Source organism: Xiphophorus couchianus, chromosome 21, assembly GCF_001444195.1.
Source record: "Xiphophorus couchianus chromosome 21, X_couchianus-1.0, whole genome shotgun sequence".
Classification (NCBI taxonomy): domain Eukaryota; kingdom Metazoa; phylum Chordata; class Actinopteri; order Cyprinodontiformes; family Poeciliidae; genus Xiphophorus; species Xiphophorus couchianus.
Genome location: NC_040248.1, coordinates 2,305,961 through 2,319,052, shown reverse-complemented (window position 1 = coordinate 2,319,052; position 13,092 = coordinate 2,305,961). Strand labels below are relative to the sequence as shown.

Here is a 13,092-nt window from a genome sequence, read left to right as displayed (position 1 = left end):
ACACAAAGTTTTACTTGTATTTTAGTTTTGTTTCTAGTGTAAATATATTAATACACTTGAAATAAGACAAATGTTACTTACAAGTATCTGTTCAGCAGAATATAGGAGCTTGTTTTAAGTCAATAATTCCTTAGTATTTGTATAAAATTCACTAGTTCCACTGGCAGATTATTTCACTTGTAACATGGGAAAAATGCTTTGTTGTAAGTGAAATAATCTGCCAGTGGAAATAGTATTTTTTAATCAATATTAATATTTTCTTGCTGAAAATTTACTTGTAAGTTAGTTTTGTTTTATTTTAAGTGTATTATTTGCACTAGAAGGTAGACTTGGTAAGATTTTGTGTCTTTGCAGTGCGTTGACTTTTAACATCTGTCCATTTAAGTTCCCGTATGAGGACAAGACGGGCCTTCTTCATTTTTCACTGCTGCTATCTCATTATCTGCCACCTAGTGGACAACACGAGCAACTGCAGTTTACGCTACAGATTAATGCTTTGCAAAAACTTGTGAATTTCGAAGTCCACTCAAAAACGTGTGCTGATTTCCTGGATTTGTTTTTCTTAAAGGATGTACATACTGATCTATACTTTTATGCATTTTATTTTTATGAACCTTTTCCCATTTTTTCCAAAATGAAGGCGGAAGGAAAATTAAAAGCCACTGAAACAAAAAGACTCGCTGAAATCTTTCTACTGCCTCCATTTCTGATTGTTGCATCACGTTGGCTCGTATGCTGCCGCTTTAAAAGCTCTCTTACGGTTGGTATTTGTGCTATGCTGCACGTCCTGCAGGGCTGGAATAACGATCATGGCGTCATGAACTGCTGCAGTGAGCAACACCAGATGCTCCCTGGAGGAAACAAACGTGATTATCAGATGTTTTTACCTCTTTTTCTGTGTTTACATTTGAGGAAAACAAACTGCAGGAAGCTGCAATCAACTCTAATAAACTAAACCCGACAGGGATACAAAGAAACACTATTTTTTCCAACGTTAAGTGAACGCGTCAGTCATTACAGAGCGTAAACTTTTACTTTCCGGTTCGTATTAAAACCAGTTAAACACACCGAGGCTGTCATGGTCGCACAAAAATATAGTTTTCATTATTCCAGCAGCTGGACGCTAATGAAGCTCCTACAGTATTTGTGAAACATGAAACTGTGTCTGATAGAAAACACATGAATGTGAATGTAAATAAATGTGTTTTTCAGAGTGTAAATATGTGAAATAAATACACAATTTTAAAAGGAAGAAGCTGCTTTTTTTGTTTTACGTCTGGAAGGCAGAAACATGTCAGATTTCTAATAAACAGTAATAAAGTAATGTTTTTATTTAAAAAATAACCGGAATGAATCTATGATGCTGTTTGAGAACCAAAAGATTTCCGCTAAACGGCTCCAATCTGGGTGGGATTTAAAACTTTTTATCGTTTTGATCGCGGATTCCTCTCTAAAATCACTTCCATGATATTCAAACATCCACATCGTCACCAGACTATAGAAAAATCTGCTTTCTACGGTTCTGATCCCTCTCTTTATTCGTTGCTTTGGGGCAAAACCGGGAGGAAACCTGCAAGAGGATGGAGATTTTTTCCTTTAAATGTCCCAGAGTAACTTTTTTTTTTCTTTTTGCAGAATCTCAGTCTGTAATTGATGGTTTTAGTGAATAAAGGTGCAGATGTTGGATCAAACTCTGCACTGGTGGCTCACTGGACTTGAATCTGTCAGCATGAAGGTCTGGATGATCCAGAAACATTTTTCTATAAACATCACCGCCCACAGATAAAAATCATAATAAAATATGAGCAGTAAAAGAAGAAAAGATTTAAATGAGATAAAAAAACTGAATAAAAAATTGTTTTTTTATGCGGACCTGATTTGATTTACAGGGTTGATCTCTACGGGTTTTATTCATGTTTTAAATGGGACTTAAATTCATTGTTTGCCATTTTTTATTCTACAATTTGAGTTTCTACTGCCTCTATAAAACAAGCACTTAAAAAAAACACCCGAGCCGTTTTTGACAATAACTTAATATTATTGTTGTTTGGAAAACGAGACTTTTTAAAAAAAAAACTCCTGAATGCTGAGTCACATGCTATCGGCACAGCCCCGTTACTTAGCAACCCCCGCCAAACCCCGTCACCTAGCAACCCGAGCAGAGTTCCAGCATGTTTGGCGCTATTCAAGGGCTGCTGGGAAAAACAAATGTTTTATTGTTGACTTTCCATCCAGGGACATGAAATTAATTTAAAGTTTCTATCTATTTTTTTGTTTGTGTATTTATGAGTTAAATAAGCTCATAATCACATAAATAAATGTCACAATTAATTGGATTAATCAATACGAATAATTGTCAACACATGTAGTAATGGATTAATTATTAACTGAAGCATGCAGAATTCCATTAGTTGACAAAACAACATATTTAGAGCAGCAATAAAGCTAAACCTGTACAAAGTATAGTTACTTTTTGCAGTTAAACTGTCTATTAATGCATTTCATGCAATAAAATAATTTTCTTACTTTAAATTTTTTTTTAATTTTCATCTTTTGGTGTATTTTTCTAAAATAAAGTTTGAGGTTAAATGAAAAATTTACCATTTTCTTTTTATCTGATTACAAAAATAATATTTTGTTGCAACCAGAAATGAATATAAATTCTTTTGCAAACTGGAAGAATTATTATTTCCCATGTCCAATCATGTAATTCAATAAATTCTGCGTGATGTTTTAGTGTAAAAAGCATAAAAATAAATGTAAAAAGTAGCATAATTGTCTTGTAATTAAGGCTGCTCCAGCCCTCTGCTGCCCCCTAGTGTTAATATTCTGCGCTGCAAATCAGCTGATTAATGTGTAAAGAAAACAAAACACTTTTTCTGATTTTCCTTTCTTTTTTATGGAAATATGTTACAGTTATATTACAGTTATTTAAATGCCCAAAGGGAGAAAACGAACAAAAACAGTTCAGAGACAAAAGAAGGCGACTGCAACTGAACCGAGACAGAAAGGGCAAAGGTCATGGGGCAGAACGGGCGACGGAGGAAGAATAAATACTGCGATGCAACAGAAGAAGAGTCCTCTCTCCGTCCTGTTGGGTTTTTAGCAGCAGGGACCAGAAGCTCGTGGGGAAACGGCGCACAGCGTCGTCTGCAATCAACCAGAGGTTTTAAACACATCAGAGCAGATGCACACTGTGTGTGTGTGTGTGTTTGTTTTTAAGCTGTGTGTGACCAGTGTGAGAAAGTGCTTCATGTTCACAAACACACAAAATGACGACATTTAAAAAACAGCAAAACCAGGGATTTTTTTTTCTTTCCGTTTTTCCTCCAGACTTAAAATTCACAATTTTACTACTTAAATACATGTTTGTGTAAGTTTACAACATCTCAGAGTAATATTTAGTAGCTTAAGTGGCTCACAGAGTATAAACATTCAACAGGCATATTAAACCTTGGCTGGTGGTTAAAGTCACATCCTGGCTCTACAGCTAAGCGGGTCAGAAAGTTTTGGCTCCTCCGTCTACCTGCAGGGTGTGAAAACTTTCTGGTTGAAAGCAGATCTGCTCCTGATTGGTTAGAAAACGCTGATGTAGAAAAAAAGTCTTTATATAAATTACACCAGTCTCTGATGATGATAAAGTATCTGTCTCCAAACCAGGGCCCTCGCACACACACACACACACACACACACACATCCCGACGTCATGCTCAACACGATACACTGCAAAAACACTAAATCCTACCGAGTATTTTTGGTTATTTTCTACTATAAAATAAAACAAAACTAACTCATTATTCTTTAATATTGATAAAAAAGTAGAATTATCTCAGCTACAGGAAGTTTTTCTCCCATTTTTAAGAAATCATTGACTTAAAACCAGCTTCTATGTCTTGCTGAAAAGCTACTTTAAAGTTAGCTTTGTTTTATTTTAAGTGTATTAAGACATTTGCACTAGAAAAAAACCAACAATCCTCGGTAGGAATGAATTTTTGCAGTGCAGACGAAGTAAAGAAAAGTGAAATGAAACCTCTGCGCATACAGTAACGCTACATCTCTGCAAAAACACAAAGTTTACCAAGTATGTTTGTCTAGTTTCAAGTGCAAATATTGTAGTTTATGACAAATAAAACTAAACCAACTTATAAGGAATTTTTCTGCATGATATGTGAGCTTGTTTTAAGTAAAATAATTTAGTACTTATTAGAAAGCACAAGTTTTAAATTAATGAATTATTTTATTAAATTTATCTCCTTTATGTTGCAGAAAAGTTACCTTAAAGTTGGTTTTTCTTACTTTAAGTGCGCTAACATATTTGCAGCAGAAACGAGACCAGAAATACTTGGTAAAATTTTATTTTTTTGCAGTGTTCCTCCACATGCACCGCCCCGCCGTGTAGCTGCCTGGTTCTGGTTCTGGTTCTGGTTCCGGCTCCGCTGCAGGTCGACCCGGGAATGTAGGAAGAAGTGCCGCGCCCTCAACAGTCAAACCGCATCTCCAGCGACTCCTCGAAGGCCCGGTTGTCGTGGCCGGCGCCCGACAGGAAGGCCGCGGAGACGGGCGCGCCGGTCGCCGTGGTGACGTTGAGGAGGGCGCCGCCCGGGGAGCCGGCGGCGGGGCTCCGCAGGGCGGCCGCCGTGATGCTGGTGAGGTTGATGCCCAGCGTGAGGCGGGTCTGCTCCAGAGCCTTCTCCGGCACGGCGAAGGCCTCCAGCTTCTTCTCGCCGTTGGCCATGTAGGAGTTCTGGCAGCCGCGGCAGATGCAGTCCAGACACGCCTGACACAACAAACATCAACGCAACCAGAAATAACTTTAAAAAACTACTAACTGATTATGATTACCATTATTTTAATATTTTTTAATTCATTAAAACAAAATTTAAGTAATTTATTTAATTATTAATAAATATAATAATTACTTAAAATAAAATTAAAGTCTCTTACAAATTAATAATTCACTAGTAATAAATTTTATAAATTGGATGAATTGTCAAATTTTTATTATGATTAGTAAACTTGATTATAAATTCATTTAAATATTAATAATGAATTTGATTATTAATATTAATAATGAATCTAAATAATATACGTAATAGTAATAAATTAAAGGATAAATAATAAAATTCTATAATAAATTGTTAATTGTTGACAAAAGTGTAAATAGTTTAAATAACTATTTAAAAATAACGATTAAATGTTATTAGCTTTATTAATATTGTTTTATTATTAAAAATACATAATAATTACATACACTTTATATAATTAATACATTTTTACGATATATTTAAATCAATACTGATTAATTATTAATCAATAATTGTAAAATTAATTGATTTAAGAACAGACAAAAACAAAAGAAATGAGTAATTCTGAGTGTAATAAGAAAACCAATATAATATAATATAATATAATATAATATATATTATAATATTGATCTAATAATATATATATATAATATGATATGATATAATTTAATATGATATAATATAATATGATATGATATAATATAATATGATATAATATAATATGATATAATATAATATAATATGATATAATATGATATGATATAATATAATATGATATGATATAATATAATATGATATAATATAATATGATATGATATGATATAATATGATATAATATAATATGATATAATATGATATGATATAATAATAGATATAATAATATGATATGATATAATATAATATGATATAATATAATATGATATAATATAATATGATATAATATGATATGATATAATATAATATGATATGATATAATATAATATGATATAATATAATATGATATGATATAATATAATATGATATAATATAATATGATATAATATGATATGATATAATATGATATGATATAATATAATATGATATGATATAATATAATATGATATAATATAATATGATATGATATAATATGATATAATATAATATGATATAATATGATATAATATGATATAATATAATATGATATAATATGATATGATATAATATAATATGATATAATATAATATGATATAATATGATATGATATAATATAATATGATATAATATAATATGATATAATATAATATGATATGATATAATATAATATGATATAATATAATATGATATAATATAATATGATATAATATGATATAATATAATATGATATAATATGATATGATATAATATAATATGATATAATATAATATGATATAATATGATATAATATAATATAATATAATATGATATAATATAATATGATATAATATAATATGATATAATATGATATGATATAATATGATATAATATAATATGATATAATATGATATAATATGATATGATATAATATAATATGATATAATATGATATAATATAATATGATATAATATGATATAATATGATATAATATAATATAATATGATATAATATAATATGATATGATATAATATGATATAATATAATATGATATAATATAATATGATATAATATGATATAATATAATTGATATAATATAATATGATATAATATGATATAATATAATATGATATAATATGATATGATATGATATAATATAATATGATATAATATAATATGATATAATATAATATGATATAATATGATATGATATAATATAATATGATATAATATAATATGATATGATATATAATATGATATAATATAATATGATATAATATAATATAATATGATATAATATGATATAATATAATATGATATAATATAATATAATATGATATAATATAATATGATATAATATGATATGATATAATATAATATGATATAATATAATATGATATAATATGATATGATATAATATAATATGATATAATATAATATAATATGATATAATATAATATGATATAATATGATATGATATAATATAATATGATATAATATAATATGATATAATATGATATGATATATGATATGATATGATATAATATGATATAATATAATATGATATAATATGATATAATATAATATAATATGATATAATATAATATAATATGATATAATATGATATGATATAATATAATATGATATAATATAATATAATATAATATAATATAATATAGTCAGAGCTCAGTTTTGTCTCACCTTGCGGTTGGAGTAGCAGGGACAGCGCTGCCCCCTGCAGGTCAACACTGATGGATTCTGAGTTGCTCTGCCGCACTTGCAGCCTTTCTTCTCCACGGCTTTTTTGTAGAGCGGCTTGGAGGGGCTCGGCGGGTGAGAGAGGGGGTGTGGGTGGGGTGGCGCCCTGTCGCGGGGCTGGGAGCGCGGTTTGGGGGCCCCCTGCCGGGCCTTGGTGTAGGGCTTCTTGTTGGGCCCGTGGTGCTCCATGGTCTTCTTCAGGGCCTTGTTGGGGACCAGAACCGTCTTGCCGACCCTTGGGGGGCCGCCGTTGGGGACCGGTGCCAGGTGGGGGTGGGGCACGGCCGTGGGAAACCTGGGCTCGTGTTTGGCGGTGGCGGCATGGTGCTGCGGGACGGGGAGTGCGGGCCCCCGCAGGAGGCTGGTGATGTTGAGGGGCTGCACCTTCTCGCTGTCGCTTTCCGAGCGGGAGCGCTTGCGGTGGCAGCGCGGCGGGACATGGGGGGCGACGGCAGAGGGCTGGGGCAACAGGTGGGGGTGGGGCAGGCGGGGACCACTGTCCAGGACGAGGCAGGCGGGGTCGAGGCGGTGCGGCCCGTTCAGGGCGGGGTAGTCGGGCTCGGCAGGGTCCGTCTCCAGAGTCCTGAGCACTTCCTCCACGCTGAGCAGCAGAGACCCCCCGCCGTGCTTCAGCTCCTCCCCAAAATGGCTGATGTCGCAGAGCTCCGCCCCCCCGCCGGCCGCCACGCTCACACACACCGGCAGCTCCTCCGAGAAACCCTCCTGCTTGGCCACGCCCGTTTCCACGGCGACGGGCTGCAGCGAGTCCGAGCCCACCAGGCCGTTGCAGTCGTGGAGCCCGTTCACTGTGGCGCCCCGCTCCTCGTCTTTGACCTCCGTCGGGGGCGGAGCCTCGTCTGGCGCAGTCCTAGGCGGCGGTGACGACGGCGACCCGGAGACGACCTCCGACTCCGGCTCGCTCTCGGCCAGCGCCAGCCCCTCCTCCAGGATGGCCTGCAGGTCTGGCGAGTCGCCGGCGGCGCTGGAAAGGTGCGGCGCCAGCGGCGACTGCGTGATGTAGAGGCAGAGCTTCCTGTAGCAGCGGACGAGCAGCGAGAGCTGGCGGTTCTCCTCGAAGCAGGCGTAGTCCTTGCACCAGCTGCAGGACGGCTTCAGCTGCATCCGCTGACCTTTGCAGCCGCGACAGACGTAGTGCTGGCAGGACGAGTTGGTGGGAGCGATGGGGTCCTGCAGCAGGTTACCTGGACGACAGGAAGGACCTGTTAAAGCAGATAGCTGCTAACCGGCGTTAGCTTTACCACCAATGCCGGCTGATGCATATTCTACACATTCCAGTCCCACCTGAATATCATTTACATTTATTGTGTATGATATATTTAGAATAAATGACTATTTATTGTACAACAATTTTAAATGTTCAGCAAACAAATAATTCAGATTTTTGTGACAGAACGACACATTATTACATAATTGTGAAGTGGGAGCAGAACTATAGTTTTGTAAATTTGTTTTACATAATAAGAATCTAAAAATTGATATGGCTGAACTGATCGATCACATTAATCGTAACTAATCTATTATTGAAATAATCGTCAACTGATTAAGTAATCGATTAATCGTTAATACAAGCTGAAAAAAGAACAACACTGGAAAAAGTAATTAAAGGTGAACTATTATGCTTCCTTGAACAGGTTAGTATTGGTCTATGGTCTATACAAAACATATTAATTACATTTTTTGCACAAAATTATTCTTAGATAACAAGATTCTAATCTCAAATGTTCTGCCCTTTTTGAGCTGCTTTCAGAATTATACAACCGTAAATCTTTGACAAGCAAAATTGGAGGCTCCTGCACAAACAACAAGAATCATACAAGTGGTTTCTGGATGGTGAGTCAACAACTAAACTCTTGTCTTTTCCAGCAGCCATTGTACAGCGCATGTAGCTGTGAAACCAGCTTATGAAACGTGCTGGAACTCAGTTTGGGTTGCTAGGTAACGGGAGAATTCCGCTGGGGTTGCTAGGTAATGCTTACCTAGCGGCAATGTGCCGCTAGGTAACGGCACATTGCCCATCGAATGTGACTCTACTATCAGGAAGTTTTTGAAACAGCACCAAAAAACATTAACATATTGCCAAAAACCAGCTGGGTGGTTTTAGCTGTTTCTATTAAACAGCTAAAACTGTTCTATTAGTATAAAAAAATATATAAAATTAGTACACAACATGTGAATTGTACATACTAACTCCTTTTAAGGTAATGTCTCAACCTTTTCCAGCTCTAAAGGAGTTCCACAGATCCACAGATGAGGTAAGAGAATCTGTATTTATTTGCTCAAATGGCCTAGTCATAATTCCCATACAGAATCTGTTACAAGAATAAAACAAATAATTGTTTTTCAGATTTCATTAAATGTGAAAACATTGACTGAATTCTTGTTGGATAAAGTCCATTCAAACTGGAACAAACGTGTGTGAATATTTTTGCCTAAGTCAGGAGGGCAGCTCATCCTGAGGAGATCCACACTTTGACACTTTGAGAAACGGCAGCAGGAGAATCTACATCCTTATTTAACCTCCTGAGCGAAGCTTGGCGCGCTGCCGGGCGGAGCGACAGCTGCTCTTTGAGAGGAGCTTCCTTAGCAACGCCGGCTTTTAAAGCACGCAGCTGCAGACGGGAGAAAGGAAGAAGGTCCATTCATAAGAAACAAGCGAGCACACACTCCGCCGCCGCCTCCCGACAACACAACGTCTATATTTAACACACAGCTCAGTCGGCTTTCACACTGATGCATTATTTACAGACGCAGGTTATCTGGAAGCACTGGGAGAACGGTCAACATGGTGGAAGTATTGCAGTTCTGTTATTTAGGTTCTCCTCCAGAGCTTATTTTAATGACTGGAAGTGGTTTGATGATTGATCAGGTTCTGTCTGGGTTTTCAAAAAGATACAGAAGTAAAGGACAAATAAAGAAGATCTCCAGCAGATTAAAAGGATTTACAAGTTATGAAAAAACCTGCTTTAAAAAGAATAAAGTGGCTGTAGACACAGCAAAGATCAGCAGAAAAATCAACCAGTTTTCTCTGATTTATGACAAAAATATAAGTTTTTACTAAAAAATAATCAAAACCACAAAAATGCATTTTAAGACTGTAAGGCTTAACATTGATAATAATAATAATTATTACTAAATGTTATTGTTATTATACCATAATAATCAAAATAATATTATACATTACTATTACTACTATCAGTAAAGTAATAAGACTATAATAGTAATAAGACTAATAATACTATTATTATTCAATAATAATAATAGCTAATATTATCATAGTAGTAGGATTACTACTATAATAATAGTGTTACTACTACAATTAGTAGTTTTTATAAGTATTTGGTCGGTTTTGACATAGAACATTTATAAATAAACACAAATTGTGTTTAATATCAATTACACAAATCAAAAACAAAATTTATTTACACAGAAAGCATATTTGTATAAAAGAAAAATCATATATTTTTTATAATTTAGGCAATAATTGTCTTTATTAATTCATCTATTTATAATAATTAAATAGACGAAACAGTGTTCTGTTAACTTATGTAATAAATATTTTAGTTTTATCACTTGATAGGACCTGAGAAGCGGTGAAAAGCTGGTCTATTGAATGTAAACATCCGCAGCAGCTGCCAAAACGCCACACAGACGGGGGTGTGTCATGGTGCATTCACTGCACTTAGGAATTCAGAGCTTCGCAACTCAGACACCAGGTTATTTGGGTTTTGCGTACGTTGTTTTTAAACTACAACTGCAGTGAAAGTCGTGGGATAACAATTCCTGGAAAACATTCAGATTGAAGTTTGATTTAAACTATATAAATAAGTATAATTGAAAGAAGATTAGCTACATAAAAAAATAAAAATTGAACATATGACGGAATGTTATTTTACACAACCAGCTCCACAGAGCTTAACCTGTTAGCTCTATTGAATTTGTCTAAAATTATATTTCTGGCTGGAACAATCAGCAAAGCTCCAAACAACATGATACACTCTCATATTTCCGACGGTACCTGAATGCAGCATACATTTAAAAGCTCGCCCCCACTGTCACATTAGCTGACGAGAGGAAGAGGGGGGTGGGGGGGGACCTATTTTATTCCAAAAATAAGACATAAAATCTGTTGAAAACGAGGCAGGGGACTCACCACAGACCAGGCAGGACAGGGACTGGCGGAAAAACGGCAACACCTTGCAGAGCTCCGCCAGTTCCCGGGGATCTCCGGGGTCGCACTGCAGCACCGAGCGGCTCGCCGACACGTAGAGAGCGGTGGCATTCACCGGGTTCATCTCAGCTGGCTGGCTCGGTCCGTTTAAGTGGATCAGTACGTTAAAAACACATAAAAAAAAGAAAGAGAGGAAGGAAGCCACACAGAGATAAATTAACCCCCGATCAACTCCCGCTTTCTGTGAGGTAAAAATATTTGTCGAGGGAGTCCGGCGGCTTTGGAGAGAGCATAGATGGAGGCAGTAACCTCGGTCAGTTCTCCGTCGGTAAATCCCACATATATAACAGTCTGAGCGCAGAGAAATCCCGGTTACACATTCCCAGTCACATCCTTGGCGTGATGTCCCGGTCCGGGGGAGAAGGAGCAGCTCCTAAAAGGCCTATCATGCACATAATGTCGGTTTATCCTCATCAGCTCCGGTTGTTTCCAAACGACATGAAAAATAAGACGGTTAACTCCGGACTGGAGCCTGTTTCCTCCGCCTTTTGACGCTGCTTTCGCCCGGTTAACTCGCAGCAGCTCCGAAATTCACATGATAAAGTGCTCCGGTTTGCGATGGACACATGAATCCATTATCCACATGCATTTTCCTCTCGTGTTGTCCACAGCTTGTAGCGCATGATGCATTAATTAAACCCTCCAGTTGCGGTGCAAGCCCCGGCGGCAGGAGGCTAGTTATTTATGGTTGTGTTATTGTTCGCAGAGATTCATGGCGGCTCGAAAACAAAACAGGCCGCTCGGGCTTTAAATGGTCCTTTTTAGGTGAGAAGTACCGGCACCCACGGCTCAGCGAGATGGGGCGGTGAAACGATAGATTCCTGGTATGAAAACAACAGCAGTAAAAATAATTAAAAAGCTTCGCCGGTTCTGTCGCGGCAGAGAAAAACAAGCGAGCGGAAGCACCGGGCTTTCCTGACAGCGCAAGCCGCCTGAGCTGCACCGGGAAGCCGGCTACATAAGCAGGCCGCGTCCCCGTTCACGGGATTAAAAAGATTCCTCCAATCTCAGAGAAAATGTAACACATAACAGGAAAAATTAACTCCTCTCGTAACTTTTACAGGACCCTAAGAGTGTCAGAGAACACAATATTAAATTATTTTCCCCGTTGGTGTTCGTTGCTATCATTAGCCGCTGTGCTGCTTCTCCACACACAAACAAGGGGGCGCTGTTGACCACATCTCGCGAGAATACACGTCCGTACAATACACGTACAATTTAAGAATAATAATAAAAAACGGTAATTTTAAAAATATTTCTGTTGATCAAGTTGATCGGAGGGAAAATATGTTTTGTTTTTTTTTAAAAAGGAACATACGGAAAAGAAAAAATAACATGAATAAATAAAATAATATAAAAATATTATTTTCCCTATATTTTCCTCTACATTTGTGATGTAGAGGAAAAAGTATTTGGTATGCAGATTTTAAACAAGATATTTTAATTGGAATAACTCAATCTCTAGAATTGAAAAGAGAGGAATATAAATACATTTATAAATGGAAATCTAAGTTTGTAAACGGTGCAAAAAGAAGAAATAACAGATAAAAATTGGCAAAGATTAGATTAATAGTATAATTAACTTAGAGTTAAAACAAAAATGGCAAACACAATGTGACATACAAGGAAAACATGGATATTCTTGCTTGAAATGTAGAGAAATGCAATATT

General features: G+C 36.0%; 1 protein-coding gene across 1 annotated transcript; it reads right to left on the bottom strand.

Annotated features, from left to right (window-relative positions):
• Positions 1 to 4,249: 4,249 nt before the first annotated feature.
• On the bottom strand, positions 4,250 to 12,599 carry msl2b (MSL complex subunit 2b). The gene is made up of 3 exons (XM_028004754.1): positions 11,344 to 12,599; positions 7,116 to 8,374; positions 4,250 to 4,777 (listed from the first exon to the last, which is right to left on the bottom strand). The coding sequence occupies exons 1-3, from the start codon at positions 11,483 to 11,485 to the stop codon at positions 4,478 to 4,480; spliced, it is 1,701 nt and encodes a 566-aa protein (XP_027860555.1). The 5' UTR covers positions 11,486 to 12,599; the 3' UTR covers positions 4,250 to 4,477.
• Between the last annotated feature and the right edge of the window lie 493 nt (positions 12,600 to 13,092).

Excerpts from the sequence above, each read along its gene's own strand:
- msl2b (XM_028004754.1), bottom strand. The coding sequence starts at position 11,485 with ATGAACCCGGTGAATGCCACCGCTCTCTACGTGTCGGCGAGCCGCTCG. Across the intron at positions 8,375-11,343 it reads CCTGTCCTGCCTGGTCTGTG|GTAACCTGCTGCAGGACCCC; the intron begins GTGAGTCCCCTG and ends CCTGTCGTCCAG. Across the intron at positions 4,778-7,115 it reads CCTGCTACTCCAACCGCAAG|GCGTGTCTGGACTGCATCTG; the intron begins GTGAGACAAAAC and ends TTGTTGTGTCAG.